At 40.6% G+C, this 27,754-nt stretch overlaps 1 protein-coding gene across 1 annotated transcript in view; it reads left to right on the plus strand.

The window, feature by feature from the left end:
* The window catches only part of Tnfrsf11b (TNF receptor superfamily member 11b), a 60,803-nt gene that overhangs the window by 27,008 nt on the left and 6,041 nt on the right, over window positions 1-27,754 (plus strand). Inside the window, exons 2-3 of the mRNA XM_006982392.3 lie at window positions 5,184-6,594; window positions 24,849-25,215. Coding sequence (XP_006982454.1) covers window positions 6,562-6,594; window positions 24,849-25,215 — 400 coding nt within the window. The 5' untranslated portion in view covers window positions 5,184-6,561. The remainder of the gene's footprint in view (window positions 1-5,183; window positions 6,595-24,848; window positions 25,216-27,754) is intronic.

Genomic DNA, 27,754 nt, shown 5'->3' on the forward strand with positions numbered 1-27,754 from the left:
GCCTTTGTTCCCTTCTTGTACTAGTTTCTCTTTTTGTTCTTGTGACAAAAAACTTGATACAAAGCAATTTAAGAAAGGAAAGATTCATTGTGGCTCATAGTTTGAAGACACAGTTGGTCATGGGCAGGAAGTCTTGACAGCAGGAATGAGCAAGCTGGTCACCATGTGCCCATAATCAGGAAGCAAAGAGAGATCAATGCTCAGCTCAATTTCTCCTTTGTATCCAGCCAGAGATCCCAGTCCATACTATACTGTACTCACCTGCAAGGTAATCTTCCCTCCTCAGGCAAACCTTTCTGGAAATATCTTCATAGAGGCATTCAGAGGTATGCTTCCATGGTAATTCTGAATCTAGACAGAATGACAAGGAAGATTATCCACCATACCTCTTTAATTCAATATTTACATAAAAGAATTTCCTTAGGTTTGAGTTTTTATAGACAAACCCTTGTTTGGAGAAGTAATTCATCCTTGTAGATTAATTTCTCTAAGAACTATCTCATCCAAGCCTCTGCTTCACGAGGTTAGATTTAGTTAAGGAAGGTTCTTTCCCAGATAGAAGCAGCCAATTGTCCATTAACAAAGTAGTTCTAAGGATTCCCATCTACTTATCTCCACTAGGTAGGCACAGACAAATTTCGTGGACAATAAGAATTGTTAAATTAATATGAGCAATGACCAGATCTCCGCAAGGATTTTGGGCAGGAACCCTGGATAAACATGTTTCTTCACTATGCTGTTCTTACAAATATTTGTTTGTTCAGAAGCCTTGGGGTGAATGTTTGTTTGGAAAACACACCACAGTTTAATTAAGGAACCAATTCTCGGGACTGTGTAGCTACTACAATGGATATGTGGATTTCAAAAAAACTCCAGTTGAAGTAATTGCAGTGATTAGCAGTAAAGGTCACACATTTTGTCTGCAAGAAGTCATACCTCTTTAGCTGATTGGAACAGAGCTCTGCATTATGGGCTGATGACATTTTTGGTCCTGATTCCATAATGTGCATCTGCAGAGACACCATAAATTTGGCAATGATTTGTAGTTTGACAGCACTTCCTCTTATGTGTCTATGCTCGGCTGGATGGTCCTCAGAGTTTGGCAGGGTGAGAAACAGAAAAGTATGACCCACAGAAACTATAATGGTCCTGTCTACTCGTCTAGGCTGAATGTCATACCCTCTTTCCAAATTCTTATTTTGAATCTAACCACCCCCAGTGGAATGATTAGAAAAAGGAGTACTGGTCGAGGTGAGGATGGCAAATCATGAGGATGCAATTCACATAGATAGAATTTGGGTCCTGAGAAAAGAGAAACAAAGAGCAAGCTCTCTAACCCTCTTCTGCTGTGTGAGGCTACAAAGGACAAGCCGGTAGTTTGAAGCCCAGGACTCTCACCAGCCTCCAACCTGGATAACATATTCTTCAGATTTGCAGCCTCCAGAATGATGGAAAAACACATTTCCATTGCTTATGAACCACTCACTTTGTGTTATGCTGTTCTGGACACCTGAGTTAAGTAAGATACACTTGCAAGCTTTAAACCCTATGAAGCTCCTTGTGGCTCTTTAGAGAAAGACTAAACTCAATTAAACTTTCTGTCCTGGGCCACTCACCTCTTTAGTCTTCCATTCCTTTTAATGTCTTGCTCTCCATGCATCAGCCACACTTGCATTTCAGTTCCTTGAAGTCACATTTCACATCCTCCTACCTAGAGGCTACTGCCCTGTCATCCCCACAATGCAGTGTTCTTTCTCCAAGACCTTCACTGCCTTCACACCACCTGATAGCAGGCTCAGATTTCAGAGCTCAACTTTAAAGTCACTCAGGGTCAAAGGTCCCCTTTGCAATGTATTTCTTTCCACTTGGCACATAGCCTTGATTATATCTTTCTGGGATTAACTGGATTAAATTTAATATCCATAAAAGGCATTGTTTTTATGTACAAGTCACAAAAACTTTGAACCACCCCAAGGTAGTAGCTACTTATCTGTAGTCCAACACCTAAGAGCAGACCCTAGATCAACTAGAGACCAACTCCATCAAAAAGAACCTCAGTTGAAGTTTCCTTTTCATATAATACTTTGTATATAAATGAATAACAAAACTAAAAAACCCACAGGGTTCCCATCCAATTCTTAATCTACTATACAATACCTTTAAAGTCAGGAAATTGAAGTTTAAAATATTGTTAGTGAAGACACTAGCAAACATGAATGAAATGATCAGATCAGTAACCTGTCAGCACTATGATTTTCTTTCTGTCCCTGTTTCAGAATGAAGGGTTTACTTCATAACAGGGAAATAACAAGGAATGTATTCTTACTCTTCAAGTGAATGCCCTTTTATACACATACATTCAAAATGATTATTCTTGATTTTCAGTATAGGAGGCTTAAGCACACAATGACAACTGATCAGTCCCTCAGAGTTCTTGTCACCTCAGAGCGTGACTTCTCTCTCAGATCACTGAAATCAATCATTGCCTGGGTTTCAGCTATTTTGATTATGGTGATGGTTATAAATGACCTTTTGTATCAGGTGCTGAGCTGCTGTGTTGAAAAGATGAATTCCTTCCCTATGGGAAGCACCCAGTATTCAGGACCATTTTTCTAAGTGTTAGAAGTGATTGATATGGAGGGACAATGTTACTGGGGATAATCAGCAACATGGGCAGTGAAAATGTTTTCATATAAGACTCGATTTAAAGATCTCAGGAGAGAGAATTTATGATATGTACAAAGAGGTCTTGCCTAGAATGCTAGCATCATGCATACCTGGTGCCCAGAAATAGAGGCTAAATTTACAGGACTCTGATTACTATACCAATGGCCTCTGCCTGTGAGGGACCTCTCTGTCACAGGAAGATGAATGTAGTCTTCCAGGTTACTGTTCAAATGTGTCCCCTTGGGATTAGTGCATACCTCCAGGTCCATTCCAATTAATTCTTCAGATGAACTGTAGTTTCGAGTGTTCAGGACCTGCTATCCACAGTGGAAGATCACTTGGGAATATCCCAGGGGATCAGTCAGATTGGTCTAGGAACATAACAAATGAAATGACCAATAACTCACAGTCTCTGTCCATTTCCTGCTGGCAAGTGATTAATGAACAGCCCACAGTCAAAGTCTGAGATACATAGTCAATACCTGGTCTATTTTGTGATTCAAGATAAATGATGCTCCAATTTGTATCAAGTGACAAATGATAACCAAATTAGCATTACCATTTCAGCTAATTACCTTATTCCCATAGCCACCACTATCATGCCTTTTTTACTGAATAGTTACAGGGAGCCAGAGGCTGAGCTGTAAACTTCAGGGAATACTACAGGAAAATATGGGATTCTTGCCCTCAGGAGTATAAATTCACCTTGCACTCCTATAAGTTTCCCTAGGACCTCAAATAATAGTAATTAATAACACTTAAAAGTTAATGCAAACCAGAAGTAATGACACAAACCTGTAAGGATGTAGAGACAATAGGATCCAGAGTTAAAGGCTAACTATGCCTATGTAGGAAGTGCAAGACAATTTGGACTACAGGAGACTGTCTAAAATTAAATAAGTAAAAAACACACACATGTGTGTGAATAGACATATAAAACTTAATTAAAACTGTGTGATTCTCTTCTGAGTGTTTTTTGTGCTTTATCCATTCCCCATAAATCCCTAAGTAGTTCCAGTTTGCAGACTGATTGTTGCTCTATACAGATAAAGAAATACAAATGTCTTAGGTCATTTGTCTGAGGTTGCTGAAGCAGGAAGGTGTGGAACTAAGGCTTAAAGCTAGGGATCTGGACTACAGGATTCATATCTGTTTTTCCATAGACTGGTCACAACTGGAGTTGAAGCCAGGCATGGTGGTGAAGACCACAGGCCTAGCACTCGGTAGGTTGAGGTGTGGGGTAAGGGATGGTTATGACTTCCAGGCCAGCTGGGCCACACTACCTAGATGATGATGATGATGATGATGATCCAGAACTCATAGGCTGGGGAGATTGCTCAGTCAGTAAAGTGCTGGCAATACAAGCCCGAGGACATGAGTTTCATTTCACAGAACCTAAGTTAAAATACAGATGTGGTGGTATATGCCCAGGATTCTAGCACTGCAGTGATAGAGTCTCTCATGATACCCAAAACTCACATTTGGCTAAATTTGATGTTGGTTAGCCTGAGGGGGTTCTTTTGTCTCCACCACCCAAGTGCTGGGAAAATAGCCTTTGATCCCAGGGCTCGGCAGATAGAGGCAGAGGCAGCTCTCTGTGAATTCAAGGCCAGCCTGGTATACAGAGTGAGTTCCAGGACAGGAAGGGCTTTATAGAGAGAACACGTCTCAGAAAAAAAAATCTCTGGTTTTCATACACACACACACACACACACACACACACACACACACACACCACAAACCCCGACTTTTGCAAATATTTCCTATGGGCACTGATTTACTTTGCACCCATTATTTTATTTAACAATCACAACTAAGTGAAAAGTGGGCTATATTTAATGTGATTTAAAATGTTTCTGTTTGCTGTCTTCTTCTACAATACCAGGGGTTTTGTTGTTGTTGATGTTGATGATGATGTGAAAGTAGAAACAGGCTTAGGAAGACATGAATCTTTCTATAATTGACATTTCAGAATGTAATTCTTTTTGGATAATAAGGGGGAGGGAATAGGGAGTTTACTTCAATTTATAATTCCAGGTTATAATACATCATTGTGGAAAAGTCAGAGCAGGAACTTCAAACTGGTCACATCATTAGTCAAGAACTGAGAGAAAAGAATGCATATATACACACTTGCTTGCTTGTAACTCATCTTTATTTCTTCACTTTTATACAGTTCAGGACACCCTAACTAGGGAATGGTTCTGCCCACAGTGGACTGACTCTTCCCACATCCATTTATCAAGACAGTACTCTACAGTCAGGCCGACAAGCCAATTCAATGTAGCTGATCAATCCCTCATTGAGACTCTTTTTGTAAGTGATTGTAGGTTCTGTCACTCCTACATATTGACATCATGTTACATTTTGAGAAACATGCTTTCAGCTCATATCCCAGACTACTATCTCCTAATCAGAAATAATAGTCCTGGCATTAACTCGGGGTTTGACACTTAACATGTGGATTTACTTGGATCTTACCATTAAGTTTTAAGTGTTGGTATCTCCCATTTCAGAAGCAGAAACTAAAGCACAAGCGGCTGATGTGGAATCATGCAACTTTTGCCTTCCTGCATGGTGTGTTCATGCAGTGAACTCCTTCACGTAAGAAACCAGCAACGTGTATGTTTCTGCCAAGAATTATTTGTTTGGTCTGTGGATCTGCTTGTAACTCATGGTAGCATAAGATCCATCCGGCTGTGAAGAGGTGGACGCCCTGATTGCTGTTGACAGAAGAATTTGCCCTACTCAGGAGACATCTTACTAACCCTGCCCCTGATAAGGAAGCCAGTTCTTCAGGGACTTTGCCCATTGTGCTGTAACCAGCGTGGTGTACCCACCTACAGCTGACTTGCAAGCTGCCTAGGTCACCTTGGAATGAGAATTCAACTTGGAAACAATCATATCCAACTTCCAAACAGGCAGTGGGAGGACTGGTGGGCGGGACAAGAACCTAGTATGCAAATCTTTAAAAGTGCCAACAGCAGAGGGCAGTGAAGAGGCGACTTAATCTTTGAGAAGGCACTTAGGGAAGTCCAGTGGTTAGGACTCTCAGGCGCCAATGACACTTTGGGGAGGAGGGTGCTGGGAAGGGAAGAGTTGCTATAGTAACTTTTCTACTTCACGGACTAAGAATTTATTCTTCTGGTTCTCCCTAGCTCTTGATAACTTCGGGAAAATTTGAGTTTAAAAAATAAAAATGCCTTCTTCCGCGGGTCCAGGACAGTTTGCATGAACTCTCCCAACAGTGCTGAAGACAATGCCATGCTTTTAAAAGAGGGATTGTTGGGGGGGAGGGGGGGTCCAGAATCTCTGGGAAAGGGTTCAAACAATAGGTCAAACGATAACTCCAGACTTCTCCCAGAAAGGGAATATTATCTGCGACATGCGGCAGCCGACTGTTGTAGTTGAAACCTTGGGTGGAGGAGCCAGCGCCCGGAGGCTGCCCAGAGGCTCCCAGAGGCTCCCCTGCGTGTGCCCAGCCTCTCACAGCAGGTCCCAGCTGCCCTGAGGCTGCCGCTGGCGGGAAGCCTAGGACGCAGCGGGACAGCTGCAGCCTGATTCACAGCTCGGTGGAGGCTTTTTCTTCCTTCTTTCCCCCCTACAGAAATCAGTCACCCCCCTCCCGTTGCCCCACGCCTCCACGCAGGATCCTCCCACTCCGGCGCCTAAAGCGTTAACCCTGGAGCGTCCGGCACCCCTGCCACTCGCGCCCCAGGGTTCCTAAAAAGGAAAGGTACAAGGTTGGTCCACAGGAGAGACTTGACAGATCAAAGGCAGGGCATACTTCCTGTTGCCCAGACCTTATATAAAACGTCATGCTCGCCTCGGGCTGCAGAGGCGCACCTAAGCACTGACCCAGCGGCTGCAGCCTGAGGTTTCCCGAGGACCACAATGAACAAGTGGCTGTGCTGCTCACTCCTGGTGGTAAGTCGTGGGCAGAAAGCTGCTGGCCACCTGGGTTCGGGAACTCCTCCGGCTGTTGGGGACCACGCCGGGGTCTCTCCAGACCCCTTTTTCTAGCTATACAAGGCTGCTCTGGAGGATGAGTGGCTTTGCCGTGAAAAGTTCCTGCTGAGTTTATGTGGAGGAGAGAGAGAGGAGAGAGAGAGAGAGAGAGAGAGAGAGAGAGAGAGAGAGAGAGAGAGAGAGAGAGAGAGAGAGAGAGAGAGAGAGAGAGAGAGAAGACTAAGACTTTTTGTTTGGTTTTACCCATTTTTTTTTAAACTTATTTATTTACTGACTTATATTTTGTATGGTGCATCACGCCTTTTCTTGACCTGACTTTTTTAGGACTGCAGGTGAAGCAGACTGTATGTTGGAAAGAAAGGGCAGACTTTTTGAAACTTGTATAGAACAGTTTGGATGGGGGCTGGTGGGTATAGTCTGGTGCACCACTAGGCTGACTTACATAGGCATTTGGGGCATTAGAGAAAATGTTCTCTCATTTAATTGTGCAATTTAATATTTTAATAAAGTTTTATTATTCTAGTCCTCAATGTCAATATAGTATGAAAAATATTAATAGGCCGATGATAATTGTGTTCTAGAACATATTTAAATAACCAGGTCAAGTTCAACCCTAAATACGACTCAAACCTCTTTTGAAATGCTGTTTGGAAAATAAAGGAATCTCTTTAATATAGTATATGTCCTTCCTTCCTCCTTTTCTTCTTTTTTTTAAAAAAAAAAACCTTTCAACTTAGGCTTTTGGAAAATTGTTGTTAAAGTTTATGTAGAAGTTTTTCTGTGCCAAAAATCTTTTCCCTTTACATCAGTAGAGTGTGAAACGCAGGCAGACAGAGAAATGTGTCTTTAAGGACTGTTTGTGTCTGGGATGCACTAGAGTCAATGTTTGAATTTCAACCCCTAACTCACACAGTGTGAGTGGAAAGCTATATTATCTTCCTCTTAGCTCCAGGGACACAGAGACATGCATATGTAATAGCAAAGTCACTCAGGAAAAGGTGGGCAGGGGACTACACACAAGTATGTTAACTACATGTGTACATATGCAGATATGTTTGTGTATGTAATGCATATAGCCACTAGTTTGGATACATGGAGAATTTTGAAAATTTTATTTATTTTTAGGTATATATATAGTTTGCTTGTCTGTGCACCATTTGTGTGCCTGGGTTGATTGAGACCAGAAGAGGGCATCAAATCCTCTAGAACTGGAGTTCCAGACATTTGTGAGCTGCCACATGGGTGCTGGGAATAGAACCCAGGTCTTCTGGAGGAGCAGCCAGTCCTCTTATCTGCTGAGCCATCTCTCCAGTTACACTTTGGAGAACTTTTTAAGAAGTGAAACGTTTTGGGAACAGTGAGATGGGTCAGTGGGTAAAGGCACTGACAACCTAAAAACATAAGTTCAGTCCTTAGATCCCTGTGTGGGAGGAGAGAACTGGCTCCTGAAAGATGTCCTCTGATCTCCTCTCACACTCCCTGGTACATGTGCACCTGCACTAACACACACAATAAGTAAACGGAAGTATCAAAAGAGGAAAGAACACCCGAGAACTTGTACAACTGGTAGTGCCTACATACATTTGCCAAACTGAGCACTAGTGAGTTGGCAGAAAGATCCACAAGTACATTATCAGCACCCCCCAAAGGTCCTGGTGTCCCTCCCTTTTACTGCTATTAACTAGACTAACCAACACCAGAAATTGGTTTTGCTTGTACTTAAACTTTATATATGGATTTTATGTATTTTTCATGTTGGCTCCCTTCAAAGTTCTGCTCAGAGATTCATCACTGTTCCAATAATTCTTCCCAAATAGTAAAAAGGTAATTATCTTATAGGTGGTCTATATAAGGAGGTATGTGCATAGATGATACTAATTTTAGATAATACAACATTATCAGAAGAGAAAACCTTGAATGAATAAATACATAAATGAATAGGAAGGGTCTTGCTCTTTCTTTAATTTCTGAGATTGATTTTATTTTATGAATGGTGGGAAACGGACATATTGTACTTGCATGCAAAGAGGCTAAATTCCCCTTAGTAAAAAAAAGAGGTCTGACTGTAGGAACCAGAAGCGCTACAGATATTTAGTTCTCTGTGTGAAGCATCCCACTAGATAGATACTGGGAACAAAGTGAGTAGCCAGGTAGACATCATTCCTGCCTTCTGGACCTAACAACCTATTGGAAGAGGCAGATGTGGGTCGTGTATTGCATATGTAATAACAGTTACAAAATAGGAAGCCCCAGATGATTGGGGAATAAAAGCAAAAAACAAAACAACAACAAGAACAACAAAATACCCTCCCATGAGCTCATAAGGGAAGCTGCAGCACTGTGGTTCTCCACTAGACCCAGTTCAAATGCCCACACACCACTTGCCTGAGGAACAACAGTGGCTGTGTTTCTTCCCTCTGGAGTTCCTCTCTTCTACAGCCTGGGATAAGCATCCATTAAGACAATCACTCTGAAGTCTCCGCTTGTCATTAGCACTACCTGTGTGATAACAGATAGCTAAAGGGTGCTCTAGAACCATCTATGTACAAGACGTATACTCTGACGTTATACAGAGGAGGAAGGGACGGCCTCTTAATCTCACCTTGAGGGATTAATGGGGTATACTATTGCTGGAGATGAAAGCAAGACATCCGAGCAAAGGATGGAAAACCATGTAACAAAGTATGTTCCACATTCTTCTGTGAGAGCAGAAGATAGGCTGGTAGTCAGGATAGGTCCATGGTCGAGGGCATTCCTAGAATGCTCACGAGCACAGGCAAGCAGTGGGCTGTTCTGCAAGGAGAGATTATTCGTCATACCAAGTCACTTCCTTCTTGGTTGCCATGAGTTACTAGGAGAGCAGAGAACATCAACAAGCCTGGCTTAGGTCTAGGCTTTAGTTGTGGTTAGAACTTCCCATCGTCCATCATGCAGTGTCAGAACCCGCCTTGAACTTCTCAAAGCCAAGCTCTGAATTCATTCTTTCATGACAGAAGGGAGTGGAAGGGGAGAGGAGAGGCAGCTGCTCCTTGCTCAGGAAAACTGCCCGATGTTTCTATTCTTCCTTTGGGGTAACGCTCTTGGAGTTTCTGACTTTTGGTTTGTATTTTGTCTTTCCTCCCCTTTCCCCAGTGGCTAAGTCCATAAGCTTGCCTAGCTTTTTTTTTTTTTTTTTCTTTTGAGAATGTGGATGGTCCGAAGGTTTCTACAAGCATCTGATAAACCCAACTCCACGCAGGCAGCCCTGCCCAGTATCCTGTCCTGTGTCCATGGCAACCTTCCTGGCCTCCGTCACCTAGCAATCTTCAGCACAGTTCCTAATTTCAATCTAGGTTTAACTTTTACTTAGGTTAAAAACCACAGTTGCTGAATACCACTGGTGGAAGAAGAAGGCAGTCTGTGCCAAACGTTTTGTTCAGAAAGTTCTAGAAGCTATGGTCATGTTTTCCAAAGGGACACTAAGCTCACAGTCTGCTTTCTTGCTTTCCTGTTCACTAACTTGCCTTCCGGGTTTTGCTCTCTACAGCTCCCAGCCCACATGCTCCCTCTGCATAAAGGCTTTCAGTGAAAAACACTATTTCCCTTAGCATGGCATTGGCCAAGAGAATTTCCTTCAGCCTTAATTTGTACTTTGCAGCCAGGGGGTGGAGGAGGTGGGGGAAGTGGAGTGGGGCATGGGGGAGGGGTGTGTTTAAGGTACATAAAAACAAAACAAAACAAAAAAAATTATGTCTTTCAAAGCCTGGACTAACAGTGTTTGGTTGCCCCTTATGTTGCTCTGATGGAGCAAAGTTGCCAAAACTATCAGTGTTTTACTGAAAATTATTGGTGTTTTACCCCATAGGGCAGAGCTCTCAATTATATTCGATTTTCTCTTCCCTGCACTTTTACAGTAAATCCTCTGAAACAACCTCCAAGTCTCTTGAAATGAAATCTGGTGTACATATATTTTGCCTACACATATAACTTTTATAGAATCAACATCCTGGCATAACTATACTGTAAAATGGTAATAAAAGGAAAGTGATTTATAATAAAACAAGCTTTAGTAGAAGGCATAATGAAGTCATGATATGTTGGCATTTTTACGTGGGATTGTTACCGCAGACACGCAGCTAGGAATGAAGCGGGGACAGGGCAGGTATGTCTCAGTGGTGACCCAAAAGCCTGATCAGGCCTGGCTTTGGCGCCCTGGATTTCTAAAATGGTGAGCCAATCTTGCTGGACATTTTAATTTCATTTCATTTCTTATCAAAGTGTGTGTTACCGAATTCCTGGAAAATCCCCTATGGACAACAACGGTGAAAAAAGTACTTCCTGTGTAAACGATACGGAATCCCAACATAGTTCCGGATGACGGCTATCATTTCATTTCTGTGGCTGGGAGAAAATGCCTTATCAAAAAGCAACACAGGGAAAAGGGCTCCTTTGGCTGACAGAACCGGGTTGCAGTCTATCATAGCAGGGAATGCAGCTGATCACATCCACAGTCAGGAGTAGAAAGAAGTGGATGCATGCACACTGGCTTGCTTGCTCATGCTCAGCTCTGTTTCCAGACTTACATATAGTTCAGGAACCCCTGCCCAGGGGGTGGTGACATCCACATTCAGAATGAGTCTTCCTGCTTCAGTTAGACCAAACAAAGGATATTCCTCACAGTCATGCCCACAACCCACAGTCCAGTCAGACCCGGGCGGTCCTCCAGTGAGACACCTTTCCCAGGTGATTCTACATGGTGTCAAGTGGACAATTAAAGGTAAATGTCACAGTGATGTGATATATATATATATATATATATATATATATATATATATATATATATGTATATATATATGATTTTCACTTAGTTTGTTATTCATTAACTGCCAACATCTGAAGACTTGTAGGGCATATAATTGTTCTTGATTCTTCTGGATACCTAATGTCAACTGTCATGACATCCTTAGAAACACTCCGATCAATTTCCAGCCCTCCTCCACGGAAAGAATGGTAAACAAAACATGGGCTCACTGCAAGCACAGATTTTCATCTTCCTCATTTGTACCCACAAGGTTTCCACCATCATGATGCACGTGTTCGCTGAGTCAAATGGGCTATGGTGAAATTTTCTAGAGCACTGGGTAATCTATCAGAAATCTCCATGGATGTTCCAAGAGAGTTTATCTACATAATGTGTGATTGTGGTTTAACCTCCTATGGTTGGCTTGACTATCTTTCAAAATGTTAATCTAACCCTCTACTTATCTGGCCAATATTTTAAATATCACTGTGTACATTTCTACTATGGAAACTCAGAACCTTCATGAAAGCTCTTTCTTAGGAAAGCTACAAAATTAACTGGATTTCTATATTAACCATTGGAGTTGCAGTGGGAGCAGAGCTGGAGAGCTTTCTGAGCTCCCCATACTGCTGGAGGGCTGCTGTCTACTGACCGGAGAACACAGGCTCGTGGTATTAAATTGAACCATTAGATACTCGTTTTTTCCCTGATACATTTAAAAATGTTTTTAAAGAAGATTCAAAACCAGTTCCTGAGGATTAGACTCAAGAAATTTCAGCTCTTGGAAGGAGCCTAGACTTGAGATAAAAATAATATTAACAACCCAGGTCGTTACCCCAGAGAACCATAGAGAAAGCTGATTTCACATGGCCAAGAGAGGAAAGGGTAAGGCACCATTCAGACTCATTTCTAATAAGGAGAGTCTTGCAAACAAAATGCAAACAAGAGCAGCAGTAGCAACCATGTTTAGAAAAGAAAACAAAAATCAAAATAAAATTTAGCAACCCACAATAGCCGGAACTAGTGAATCGGAAATCCTAGCAACAGCTGTAAACTATCTGTGCAAGAAGAAAGAGTGAGGTTCGGCCAACTTGAAATAGATACAAGGACAGTATTTTTATGTGACATATAATTAGTTTTTGGAACTCATTACCACAGAATATTTTGGAATAACCAGCACAGAAAGTCTAAAAAAGGAATACATTTAGACAGTTGTAAGGGATAAGAATAGTTTACAACACATTAGGTAAGAAGTTGTGTGGTACGCCCCCCCCCCCCAACACTCATGTGACCTCTGTAAGTGATGTGCGCTCTACAGGCACAGTAGAATAGTTTACCCTACTATAAGGTGACACAATAGGCCAAGGGCTTGGGTAGATACATTTTTCATGCCATTTCTCACACGTATCTGAGCCTGCAGACAGTACATTGATGGGGAATGTACAAGCAGGGCAAGATCTCAGTGAGAAAAGTCCTTACCATGAAAGCACAAGGACCAGAGTTCGAATCCCCAGAAACTAGTGACAAGTGGGTGTTGGTTCCTATGTGTAATTTCTGTGCTCACAAGGTGAGATGGGACCCTCAGAACAAGTTGGCTAGCCAGATTAAACCAAGACACCAAGCTGTGAATTAAGCTGAGAGGCTCTGCATCAATGGATAACAAGGAGAGCTACCAAAGAAACATCCAGCTTCAACCTCAGGCCTCTGCATACGTGTATACATACATGCACGTGCACACACACATATGTCTATATACATACAAGTACATATACATACATGTGCATACTATGCATACATACACATGAAAAAGAAGAAAGAAAACATACATATAAAAGAGAGAATGCAGCCAGTTTCTAAACTAAAGCCAGTTAAATGTCCATCTGCTCTCCTAAGCACATCTGTGTTGGAGAACACATAAGATCTACTGTCTGAACAAATTTCAAAAGCACAGTGCAGCAATTGTTATTTGTTGCATTGTAGAGGTCTCTAGATTGTTCTCATCTGACAGAAACTTGAGGTTCCCTGGATTAGAACCCCACTGTGTTCTGCCCCTGGTAATTAACATTCTCCTCACAGTGGGAGTGCACCTTCTTTGAAAATAAAAAAAAAGACTAGCCACCAGGCCTTAGCTTTAACTCTGTGCCTTGGCAACACTCTCTGCAATGGTTTCTTAACTAACCATAAAATAGAGCAGAGGAACTGGTGAGAGGACTAAGTCAGACATAAACCAAGGCAGCTCCTCTGAGCATACTCACTGCCTTTGGTCATTAACTTTCCTATTGGAGATTTTTATTAAAAATAAAAAATCTAAGCCGGGCGGTGGTGGCGCACGCCTTTAATCCCAGCACTTGGGAGGCAGAGCCAGGCGGATCTCTGTGAGTTCGAGGCCAGCCTGGGCTACCAAGTGAGCTCCAGGAGAGGCGCAAAGCTACACAGAGAAACCCTGTCTCGAAAAACCAAAAAAAAAAATAAAAAAAAAAAAATAAAAAAAAAATAAATAAATAAAAAATCTTAGTTGCCTTGCCATACTTCTTGTTAGGTAGCTGCTCTGTTGTCCCGTGTCCTTGTTCATTCTCTGCTTCCTGTTTTCCTCTTACGTTTGTTCTTGCTTGTGGCTTTGTTTTGTCCGTATTCTTTTCTGGGTTTCTGTCTTCTTCTTCATAGTCCCCACTTCATCGTGCTCTCAATCCTGCCTTTGCCCTTGTCCTCTCCTGATTTCAATCTTGCTCTTCCCACCATCTTGGGCTTCTACTCAGTTTTGTTATTTTCTGGTTCAAATGTGTCTTTTTTTTTTCTTTTCTTGTTCAAAACTTAGGTATTTTATCTTTAGAAAATGTTAGTATCAAGAGCCTGTTCCTTATATATTTCCTCCCCATCAATTTGCATCAACACTGCCCCAAACAGCAGTGTAACCTGGGAGCTCAGACGCAGAGTGGTGTGACAGTACTTGCAATAGTAAGTCGGGCAGGACGCAAAGGCCCTGATTTCTTACTTCTGCCCTTACCTTTAAGGTTTAGCCAGGGACCCCATTTATGCCTCTTCGAAATAGAGGCTCTGAGCCCAGTGATACATGGAATGTTTGCTATAATTCCCAAGTTTTGTCATCTGAGATTTGGTTTTAAAGAACTGATTATATATTGTTGTCTATCCCAAATATCAAAAACCAAGTATATTTGTCTATATATGAAACATTACAGGAATATTTTGCAATAATCTCTTTTGTTGTGATGGTTAAAAGTTTCTTTTTGCGCCATGGGTCATACATAAGAAATCAAGAAATTCTGCTGAAGTCAAGGAAATCATCCGAGAAGGAGCTTTTGAAATGCTATCTAACTTTAGAAAGCATAACATATACTGGAGGGTCATAAATTATTCTTGAAACCAAAACCATTCACATTTTCTCATTCTTGTCATCAGCTGGTATACATAGAAAATGGCAATGTGGGTTTTTTTTTTTTCATTCTCCATTTAGTTAAAAGCCAAGTTCAAGACATTCCCCCAGGACTTACTGAAGAGGTGTAATTATGGTCACAAGCAATCTCCTTAGAGTCATTGAGTAAAATTTTCTTTGAATCTATATTCACAAAGAAGTACTTGACAACTGCACACTGCTCTTTGGAATAAATGTCAAACCTTCAGGCATTCTAAGCATGGTAATAGGCAGCCCGGCAAGACCATTAAATCTGCACTTGAATAATACACCAGCTGACAGACAGCAGATCTCTATCCCCACACTCGGCTTCTTGTATCTTCTTTTAATGTCCAGTAAAAAGGAAGAAATAAAAAATAACTGGTCTGTAAAGATGTGAGTGATGTTTACTGTGTGATGGTATAGTCATTAGTGTTCTTTTTTTTTTTCCTAAGGATTCTCAGTTTTTCTCCCTTCCAAAATTTGATAGGAAGTTCCAGTCTAATGAGGATGGAATGGGAGGGGAATATGGCACTTTAGGTGGAGGACTGATGAATTAAAATGATCTCTTCACTTCCAAGCCAAGCATCTTATTGCTAATGGTGCACACTAAATTTTCTGTAGTTTTTAATTATTTGATTTTTTTCCCTCATACTTCCACTCATAGAAACAATCCAAATATCACTTACTAGACAAGAATCTTTGCTTTACTGTTGACAGACCAACTGGGCATGACAGCACAAAGGATAACTGTCCCTTTGGTATTGATTACAGTCCTTGAGATTTTCAAGTTGCTTATTTGCACAGAATAAAACCCAACTGGTCCTGACTGACTCAGCAGCTAGCATCCCACTATGTTTGATGCCTAGGACACAGTCACAGTGAAGGGCATCACCAACCACAGCTATAGTTAGGATTCACACATAAGGAGGTCTTTATTTGGCTGAAAATTAAACAAATTCTAGGCAACAAACATTATAGAAAGCCTTAGCTTGGCTGTAAAGTAAATCAGTCATCTGATGTTTAGCAGTTGACTGAATTAAATACCCGACTCTGAGGACATCACCAAGAAGACAAACCATGTTTTCCTTCATTATTTCCACCTGACATTTCCTCTGTAGTTCATTCATCTGCAATGTCAACCCACTTGAATGTCTGCAAAGAGAGCAAATATAAATTAGAAAGACATTGTACTGTTTACAACTATCACATCTACATGTCACATGTAACACTTCACATACACACACACACACACACACACACACACACACACACACACACACACACACTATAAAAACCGGGGATTCAGAGATTCAGACTGGAAACTGGGAATGCAGAGAAGTTGGGTAGTTTTCACTAATTTCAATTTTCCCTAAGGTTACCCAGATGATTTTTTTTACGGTTTCTGTTACAGAATATCCTACTATCTAGCCACTGAGTCCAGGGGAAAATACTTTCAAATCAGAAAAAGGCCTTTGGCCTTTGTATACCTTCATCCTAGAACATTCAGCTGGTATGAAGGATGAACAGACTAGGACCTGCTAAATCCTTAGAAAAAGTGATTCCATATACTTTTTTTTTTTTTTTTTTTTTACTTCCTGGACCCATTTAGCCTTTTAGCTCAAGGGGGACACTATTTTATTTTGAAATGATCTTTTTACTGGATGTGAATCTATGCCAAAATTTCCTAAGTAACAGAGTATAAGACAAGAAGCTTACGGCTTATCAGACAGTGAAAGCATGGAGAAGAAAGATCAAGCATGTAATGGGAAGGATGGGAAAGAAAGGAGGGTCAATGGAAGGAGATGCACTACCGAGCATCTACTGCTTGGCATAACATGTAGTTAATTTTCCAGTCTTACAGGTCTTTCTACCAAAGTGTCATGTCAGCTACTTCAGGAGAATTTCTACATCAACTTGAGTGAATGCCTCAATGGATGCTTGAGAGAGAATTAGTTTAATAGATGAGTACATAGACAAGCCACGGATTATATTTTCCATAGTGTTACAGTTAGTTTCATGTCTATCTCTTTCATATGACTGGGAATCTTATTCCTAAGACTTTATCAAGAAATTCAGTTGTTAAAGGGTTAGTTTCAAGCAGGTTTGGGTTTGAACTCTGGAAGGTATGAAATTTTTCTCATTTCTGACTAATCACCCAACTCTCTAAGACTCAGTTTCTTCATCTTCAAAATAGGGATAATCATATGCCCTTGTAGGTAGTTGTGGGGGATGAAGGGTAGTAGCATGTGAAGAAAGGGCTTAGGCTACAGCCTGCTATATAGTAATATTATAAAATGAAATGTTGTTATTCTCCATACCATACAGGATGCATAGTGTGATTCTTTAGACGTGATTGGTAGACAGCAAATAGCTGTGTAGTTAACACAGATGTTATTTGATTCCCCCTTTCCTTCTAACTTCTATTTGACGTTGTTGCTAACATAACTTTTCTAACGTTTCTAATAACAGTGGCCCATGGACTTATGTTAATTAAACAATAGGTTTTATTAGTCAGCAAAAGGACCTTCAGAATGTTGTGAGCAATATGTTACCTTCCCAGGAAAGGACCATAAAAATAAAAATATAATGTAATCTTAAATTTGTGTTCAGAAGTATCAGCATACCAAAATACACTACCAATTTGCAGTCTCTAATGCGAGGGACTGTAGCCAGAGAGCCATTAAGGTCTAATGCTGCTTGCTGATGATCAAGATAGGCTGAGTATTGAGAACCCAGGAAAAGTGCAGCCAGTACTATGGGTAGAGTTATTTTCCAGGACTGATATTGTGTCTCCAATAAGGTGTTTATCATATAAGAATAAGAGAAGAAATATTAGGATCTAGGAATCCAAATATGTGACATTTCTCCGTATCTTTTGTGTTAACCTGCAACTCCTGCTCTTTTTTTTCTTGAATGTTAACTTTTTAGTTTGGTTTTTTTTCTTTTATAAGTTGTTTAAGCAGTCAAATGTTAACCACTTTTCCATCATAGCAAAAGTCCAATAAGCAAATCTGTTTTGTCCATTCTGACTGGGTCTAAGCACAAACAAAATCCTGCTAATTAATGTAAATACCTTCAGGAAACTAACAGAAACTTCTGAAATGAAGGAAAAAAATCACATTGAAAGTTAAATTTTACCTGGATACTGTTCTTCAGCCTCAAGGGACGCAAGCTCACGTCAAATTTGGCCCAGTGATTCACCTAATAAATCACAGTTGCTTATGTTTCCTTTCCCCCATTTGCCCGGGAAAGCAGTTGGCAGCAGAGCACAGATGTAGAGATGAACAGATTCAATTCATTTGCTTTTACTTCCTTACCTGGAGACATAACCCTGAGCCAAATCACTGGGTAGTGTGGAAACTACTAAGCAGGCTACTCCTCAGGAGGGGACCTGGCAGAGCAGATAAGCCTCTCCAATGAATCGCCTTTGTTCACAGAGGCTAAGTACAAATGAAACAGTGCTTGCAAAACTCCATGCAAATGAAAGATGCATTAAAAAACATCCCCTAAGCAAACCTTTCATCCCTGTCATTTTACAGACAAGAAAATTCAGGTTGTGTTCATGTCCTTGCCAATGTATCCTTTACACGTTACCTATGCTGTGTAATCTCCAGTTATCTGAGTTTTACACAGAAGGCATTCAACCTATCTACTGCATTGAGGAAATATCTAGATACATTGAAGACTTGCTGTACAAACTCATACCAAGCATTCAAAGAATATGGAGACAAACTCTTTACTATCTGAGTCTTCCAGGAAAAAGACACTGACCAGCCTTGAGTCCCTTAGCAGAACCAAGAAAGTAACCATTGGGAAGATACTGAAACCAATTATTTTATTATATGATATATGTATGTATATGTATATATACATGTATATATACATGTATGTATGTATGTATATGATTATGTACACATCTGTTTAGAAACAGTCCATGAACTCCAAACTGGTCTTGAACTTCTGATATTCCTGCCTCGCCTACCAACTTCTTGGATTACAAGACATACCGCAACACCTAGGTTTATGCTTTCCTATGAATAGAACACAGGGATTTGTTCATGCATGCCAGACACTCTACCAAGTGAGTTACAATCTCAATATGAAACTAATTTTACTAACAAGTCACAGGGACATTTTGGAAATCTTTAAGAAAAGGATAGGCCATTAATTTGGAGGCACATGTTAGGTGTGCAGCTCCCTATTGACCAAGAAATGCAAAATATCTCCAGAAATGATAGAATCTGATTCGCAATGTTTCATTTCCTCTGCCTGTACAATCAACAAACATGGCTATGCTACATGGTTATTTGAGTCTTATGTTCTTTATATTGTATGAGAAAAGAATGTATTTTAATAAAAGGAAAAGGAAATAAACATAAAAAATACATTTTGAGAGGAGACTCCCCCAAAATTGTTCTAAGGTTCATTTACCTAATTATGTAAGACAGAAAGTTAATAACAAGTCATGGTGTGAAGACACAAAGTGGTTTTGATGAATTGGCCCATAATTCCTGCCACATAACTTGAGAGTTTGTGCAAGAATGGAGATGGAGTTGAGGGTCCTAGCCTATGGGCAGAAGTGAATAAAAACTGGTATTGATCATTAGAAGAAAAGAAGTTTCTCTATTCCTATTGATTTGAAAATAATTATTTGGGGAACATAAAAATCAGACTCACTCTTATTTTAGGAATTGGGGGCCCAGGGTCACCATATTCTTATTGATTTGAAAATAATTATTTGGGGAACATAAAAACCAGAATCATTCTTATTTTAAGAATTGGGGGCCCAGGGTCACCATATTCCTATTGATTTGAAAATAATTATTTGGGGAACATAAAATCCAGAATCATTCTCCTTTTAGGAACTGGTGCCCTAGGGTCACCGAGGCAGTGGTAGAATTAAGTTTGCAACCTGGTCAACATAATCGAAATGCAGCTTCTCCAGATCTCCAGCAGAAAGTGCACGTCAGTCCACATTGAGTCGCCAGGCTGTATGCTTTTCACAGCTTCATTCATGACACATTTTGTATGCTTCTCAAAACTGTCCACGATATCCATTCATTTTTATTTTCTTTTTCATCTCATCTCACAAGTATTTGCAAATACTAAAAGTTATTGTGTATTTTTTCCATCTTCTGCTTGTATACAATACCCTTGGATAATGCATTTCCTCGGCTCCTAGAGACATTTGTGTGCTCAGAACCTTCAAAGTTGGCTCCTTCATTGCATTTCTGCCCTGAATTCTCAGTATGTATTTCCAGTTATTTTATTAGCATCACACACACACACACACACACACACACACACACACAAACACACACAAACACACACACACACACATTCCTACCTAGAGTACTTCTTTTTATTAGTGCACATTCACACTTCTCTTTTCAGCTATTAATGGAGATCTCACCTTGGGAGATTCAAAATTCAGCTGCTCCTTTGGTTACCAGCTCTTCCCACCCAAATCAGCCAACATTCATCTATTCTTCCCTCCCTTATCACCAACTGTTTCTTAAAATCTCTGATCTGATTGTCTGTTCAGTCCTTTCCTTCATCTCCAGTTCTTTTTTATACTTCCATTTTTTTTAAAAAAATCATTGAGTAGCTTATTCATATCTTACATCAGACTGGGTTTATATTGAATCCATCATCTAGCTGAATTTACAGAGAACAGTGATTGTTTTAATCAATGTTTGGTGAATGAGCTAATTAATTAAGAAATGGAGGGGAAATGGGGGACTCCAAAAGACTAAAATGACCAAAAAAAATTAATAAATGGAACTTAATGTGAAAAGCGTATTTTTTAAATACGTTTTGTAATTTGTACAACAGGCAATCTTCATGAAACTCTCAACTGTATGTAACCTGAATGTTTCCTTTAACCACTGAGATGAACTTGAGAATGGCATGGTTTACAAACTGACCAGATGTTTAGCTAACTCTGGACAGTCCTCAAATAGTTCTCTGTGGCAAAGATCATGACGGGGGATTACAAAAGGAACTCCCAAACCAACTGACTATTTTCAGGCTCTGCGTGGGATGCTCTTAATGAATCTTCCATAAATGGAAACCCACTGAGTCGGTCATTCATGGTTCTGCAGACCAGAGAGCAAGCCCAGTAGTATGGGGCTGTCTGTATTGCATAATGCAAAAATAACCCTGCCAGAGGAAGTGTATTCTTCTGTCCTTTAGGAAGTCATGAAGTCAAATAAACCGAGAGAAGACTGGAGTCAAATCACTTGTCATTTAAGAGGGGGTGTGGAAGGCATAGGTGAACCTGAACCTGAAAAGTGGGGATTGGTATGCAAAGGCTCCATGCCAAGAAGTTGCTAAATAGAGGAGATCAAAGGGGGTGAGACATGGAGACTTGCTTCTTAGTTCATTACTCACCAAACTGCCAAACCCAAGAACACAGCAATGGTAAAGCTAGAAAAGACCCCAGAGAGCCAGTTAAATCTCCTCACCATCTTCGTTCACTCAGTTTCATCCTCTCTAAACATTTGGTAGATAAGAAAGGATGGAAGGCTTGGAACAGAAGATTCTTTAATGGTGTAACATTAGACACTGAAGTGGGTAACAGGCCTTTAGAGATAGAACTTTAACTATGCCTTCAAGAAAAATAGTATGGAAGCTTCCAAAGGAAATCCCAGACTGGTGAGAAATGCTAGACGGTAGGACTTACGGATGACTTTCGAGTATAGGCGATTGGACCAGATAATAGATGCAGAATGGAAAGAGGCCAAAAGAGGAAATACGAAGAAAAAAGAAAGTTGCATTTCATTTCATTTATAAATTAAACATAAAACAAAGAAAAGATGTTCCCACCTATAAAAAACACTTTAAGGCTCAGCAGGCATGTGTATATGTTGTCTCAGCCTCTGCAGATGTTCAGGGAGATGGCATTACACAGAAATCTATTTGTAATCCCTTATTAGGTTTTAAATCTTATCAGTAGGCAAAGGAGCAACAACTAATGTTAGGACCATGTATCTTTCATTGCTCCAGGAAATGCAAAAGGAAGTAAGAAAAGACTATTCATCTTGCCCATCCTCTGTGCAGCCACTGAGTCCAGAAATTCTGTGTGGGAATTGGGGCTAACCAAAGATTGAGACCTAACTATCTGATTTTGACCACACAGAGTTCTGTCCTTTTACTAAAGTGGATTTTTTTCCAAGTAAAGCACAGAGGTCCAATTCAACTTGCTGAAAACAAGTCCATCATTCTTCAAAGCCTTCTGGGTTTTAATTCCACACAGTAGTCTTGAGGAAATTTTCCCTACTAATTACTCCCTAATTCTTAAATCCACACCTTGTCTATTCATTTTTCTCAATTACTCCCACCATAATTTCCCTATATCTTAAAGAAATGATTATTTTTCACATTATCAGTGCAGGGAAACAACACCGTGTCTACTTCCTAGAAAAATACCAATTGTGCTAGTGTTCTTGGTGATAAGAGTCCGAACTACTTCAGATTTTGACTATTAAAAATGATTTAAGAATATATGCATATGCTTTGACAGCTGAAACCTCTTATCCCAAAATTCTAAACCCCAAATTCTACAAAATCTGAAAGTTCTTGAGCACTTACATGAGAGTTGAGAAGGTTTGGATTTTGGAGCATTTCCGATTTTGTATTTCCAGGTTAGAAGTACTAAGTTGTCGTTGGTGGTGTTTGTGTGGCTCTGTAGGGTAAAGCATATGAGCGGTTACTGTTTTCCTTCCCCATCCCATCTCCATCACATTGGAGTAATGGAGTACTCATCATCACAATGTTGATGAATGAATGAGCATCTTGACCTCTGTGGAAATGGGCACAGGACAAGGATGAGAAGCATGGCTGGATGTAGCACTGGAGATAAACAGCCTCTCTGGACCTCTGAGCCAGACCTCCTAAAGGCAGACAGAACCCTCAAATGTGGCTTTCCAGGAAACTTAAAATGAACAGCAATAGAAAAAAAAATGTGTGTCTCATTGCTTTCATATGGGTTTGCATGTTGTGTTAGGGAAACCTCATGCCATAGCACTGGCGATTGGAGAAATAGTTGAACCAGATCCTTAAAACATGTCTCATAGCGTATTCAATTGAACAATCATCAGTCATTTCATCTTTGCTTCTTTCAAGCCAATGGATTGCCTCAGGGAAATAAAAGAATGTGCTTTCTTCTGAACCCCTCAAGTTATGGGGTGCCCTGGTGAACCAGCAGGCCGGAATTGCACTCCTCCACTCTCAGCTTCTTGATTGGAGTGTCTCACATCAAAGCACTCTGAAAAATTCTCTCTGCTAAAAAAAAAATCCATCATCTTGGAGGAGGTATTTGGGTTTTTTTCCTTTCATTTTATCAGCTCATATGGTCTAAGATACTGGCTGTGTTCCACTGGGAAGTGAATGGAGTCACTTAGATTAAAATGCTGTATGCTTATGAAAGGGGCTAGTCTTCACCTTGGCCACTACTGATTTAATAGGGAATGCTGTTTCTCTATCTGGGCGTGCTTTTCCCAGGTGTGTGTGGTGGTGAGTGGGGGACATTTCCTGAGCTCTACAAGCAACCGAGTTTGAGGGAAAAAATGATGTTTGTTTTGACACTTCCCTCCAAACTGTAAACAGTCACTGTTGATCCCTGTACCAAAAACAAACTTTAAAAACCAAGCAAGCCACTCTCCACACACAGATGACACTGCTTCTTCTGAGAACATGTTTCCAGTAATTAGCATGGAGTTGTTCTTCAGTGTTCTCTGAAGACCTTTGGGGACGCAGAACAAGTCAGAGGTCATGTGCAGGTGGTCCTCAAAAAAGCATCCTTGCCATGATGGATGGTAACTTCTAAAACCACGCCTGCTTCCTGATGTTTCTCCAAGTTAACCCTGGCAGAGGCAGTCCTTTCCTCTTCTACATGTGTTTTACCTATGCAAGACAAGATTGTCAGCCTGCAGGCTTGCTGGAGAAAGTTTCAATCTTAAAATTCTAAGATTCTTCCTAGTGGATTGCAAGCTTAAGGAGACTGTACTCATGTGTAACTCTACAGGATATTCCTACTTCTGACACCTAGTAGACTTTTCTCATGGATCTGTTGCATTAATCAATGAATGAATGAATGAATGAATGAATGATTCATGTTATGAATGGCCACTGATAATCGTGTACTTTCCCACATCATCAACTCTTTATTCTATTGCTTTTCATCATTAAGTCGTAATTAAGGAAACTAAAAGAACCATTATCTAGTTGTGAGTCCAGCCACCGTGACCACATTAGCAATCACACTCTCCCCATCTTCCACTCCATGTTTCCCATCTCCTTAACCTCTTTCCCATGTATATTTAAAATGATGCTTAGTTTCTAATATTCCATTTAATTTTACTGTATGTATTTTCTTCTCTAACTGGACTGTAAACTTCATGACACAGAATTCCTGAACTATTTAACTTAGACCTATATCTGGAATACTTTGAACAAGAATCTGGCCCACAGTAAAGGTTCAGTAACTAGTTGTCGAGTCAGTAAGAAAACAGTTCTTAATTGGTTCTTTCCATACATCAGAATCAACACATGACTTTGGTTCATTAATATTGTTAACTCCCAAGACCAACTCCCCACCAATAGAACCATACTGCTTCCAGGCCTGAGTATTGGAGGTCTTCATTTTTAACAAGGAGTCTAGGTGACTATGGTGTAGCCAAAGTGAGAGTGATCAGTGCATCCATTCACTAACCCAGAGATGATCTTCAGACCTGGCATGATGAAGTTTCAAATGGTTAAAGTATCATTAGTTCTATTCTGTTTTTTTTTTTTTTAATTATAGTTGTCTATGAGTGTGCATCACTTTGTTTCTGTCTATCCTCTTGACTATTGGCAGAAACCACAGGAAGCAAAGCTGAGGCTTTGGAACCGTCTTTCTGTTGGGTCTCCTTGGAATGGCATTAAGGTTAGGTAGTGAGTGATTTTTGACTCAGATGTTGCCTTTGCACAGAACTGCCACCACATTTCCACTCTATTTAACCATTGTGTCTCTTCTAGCTCCTGGACATCATTGAATGGACCACCCAGGAATCCTTTCCTCCAAAGTACCATCATTATGACGCAGAAACCCGTCGTCAGATCCTGTGTGACAAATGTTCTCCTGGCACCTACCTAAAACAGCACTGTACAGCGAGAAGGAAGACACTGTGTGTCCCTTGCCCTGACCACTCTTACACAGACAGCTGGCACACCAGTGATGAGTGTGTGTACTGCAGCCCAGTGTGCAAGGAGCTGCAGTCCGTGAAGCAGGAGTGCAACCGCACCCACAACCGCGTTTGTGAATGTGAGGAAGGGCGCTACCTGGAGCTAGAATTCTGCTTGAAGCACAGGAGCTGTCCGCCAGGCTTCGGAGTGGTGCAGGCTGGTAGGTATCTGTTACAATATGCAGCAAAACCAATTAGGTCCGTGCAAAACCAGACAGTAGCTAGTTAAGGGTATGCTTGTCCTGATAAAAGATAACAGTACCTGCTAACTGTGTGCTGTATATCTGGATTGTTTCCAAAGGACTTTTCTCAAAGGAATACTTTGCCACTACAGTGTGATTTAGTGAGGAATCTCGAATGTAGCAAATTGCTCCCTAATGAGATGCATGATAGATTGCTCCATTTTAAAGGCCTGCCGTCTGAGTTGCACCATGAGTAGCTGATATACACCACCACGTCTCACTTCGGCATGGACAGCTTCAGATTGCAGGGCGTTTTGACAAACATCAGAAATGTTAATCGATACCAAGAGAGTAATTATGCTGATATTAATGAGACTCTGGAGTACTAACAATGAGCAGTTATAATTAATTATGTAAAAAACAGGAATGGCTAGGGGAAATACATTTCATTATTAAAAATGAAGCTGGTTCTCCTTTGGGCATGGGAGTTGAGTGTTTGGGAGGATAAAGACAGTAGCAAACCTTCTAACCAGCTTATTCTTTATCTCAGACAAAACAGATTGTCAAGCCAACGGGAAGACCTTGTGTAGAAACAAGTACTTTCTCTTCTTGCATTCCCAGCAGCATGGACTGGGGCTAGTGAGAAACTTTGAAAGCTGAAACCCATTTTCCTTTTCTAGCACGTGTGCGAAGTTACCCTGTAGACTACAACTGCTTGTGGCTTAGGAAAACGAAGAGCATCCACTTAGCTCGAAGAAGAGTAATCCCTGTATATTCTGATTACTCACTTTAAAGCAGGATCCCTCAACCCAGCACTCTTGACTTAAGCTGGATCATTTTCCCTGTGGGAGCCGTTCCTGTGCCTCTCTCTCTAAGCCCTGTGAGGGCTTATCAGCAGCCCTGGTGTCTAGCAACTAGCTACCAGCTGCAGGCCTCCCTCCATTGTGAGAGCCAATTTGCTCCTGGTTGAGAGGTCATACATAGTACATGTTTGCCTAGTACATGGTCATTACTTGTAACAAGTTTAAGTTTAGATGACAAATATTTTCAGTTTGAAGGCATGCACGGAAAGTCAGGTGTAGCAGCCAAGGCCTGGGGAGTCTCATCTCTAAAGATGCACCAGGGATGACGACAAGGTTGAGGCGGATGAAGACAAGGTTGAGGCCGACAAGGGTGTTGCCTAGGCTATGGCATGAGACCTTGTTCAAGCAAGGCAACAAACAAACAAAACCCCAAACAAAAGCTTGAGTCTATTTAGTGTCTTTTGTAGCAAATCTTTAAAAGAATGAGCACTGCAGGAGAGCCCATAGAAACCTTGCTAGGTGGAACATTTGAAGGAGAAAGAACTGCTATTTCCCACTTATTGGGTGATACTTTGGGACTCAATACTCTACCAACCAATAGGGAGAAAAACTCAAGCAAGTCTACTTACTCCAGTTCTATGAGCTATGATGAACAGATGCAGAAATTAAACATGGACACAGTACAGCTCCAAAAGTTGAAAATTGTGTAAATACCAGAAATAATAAGGTTGTTGTCCTCACAAGCATGGAAATATTTCTATGGGGTGAACTAAGAGGTAGCCAGAAGACTTAGAACAAAAGTTTATTCAACTTTTTCTCTCCAAAAACCTGGAAGGTGGTTCTGCATAGAAAATAAGAGGTTTCCAGGCCAAAAGGAAGGAAGGATTGTGTGATGTTATTCTACAAAATATTTGCTAACTCTTTTTGTTGTTGTTTTGAAGCCAAGATTGTTTCATCTTCTCTTCATATCCACCAGTTGGCCAGCCCTCTACTTCCTGACAAGTTACTTAGGGCTATCATAGTGAATTGCAATTCATCATATCATTGTAGTGTTTCACATCTTGTCTGCCAGAATTGATGTTCATTGTTTCTACTGATACCAACGAGGCAAAATCATTGCTCAGATTGCTATATCTTTTTTAGGCACAAAAGTGTTTCAAAAGAAGTCTTACTCAGAGAGGTTATTAGATGAAGCCTCCTCACAAATATAAGCTTTATATCTGTCATTCTCAAATCTTCTTGTTAAAGAATTGGAAAGGCAAGTTTATCTAAGAAACTATTTTATACAGATCACCTTCTTGTTAGGTGACATCAGAAAACTCAAGCCACAAACATGTAGCTGAAAAATGACAAATTCCCTTTCTGTGTCAATAATTTGGCAGATGGCAAATGGATTCTTATGTCCACACACTCAAGTCATTTATTCTCAATAAGCTGGCAGAAACTGGGTGCCTAAATATTTCTACTTACAACACTGTAGAACTTAGTATGGAGTGGGATTCCACTTAACAGGAGGAATGTAGTAAGAGGGTACACTGAAAACCAAACCCAAACCAATTCCTCTTTGTTTGGTGAGGGTGGTTCTTAAGACAATGTCATGACAGTGTTGAAAATAGCATTTATGGGAGACATGGGGCCTGTGGTTTCTCTCCTCCTTGTCTCTGCTAGCCCTTTGTCATTTTTACAGGCCAATGAATCATCAATCTTTTTATTAA

This window comes from Peromyscus maniculatus, chromosome 20, assembly GCF_049852395.1.
Source record: "Peromyscus maniculatus bairdii isolate BWxNUB_F1_BW_parent chromosome 20, HU_Pman_BW_mat_3.1, whole genome shotgun sequence".
Lineage (NCBI taxonomy): Eukaryota > Metazoa > Chordata > Mammalia > Rodentia > Cricetidae > Peromyscus > Peromyscus maniculatus.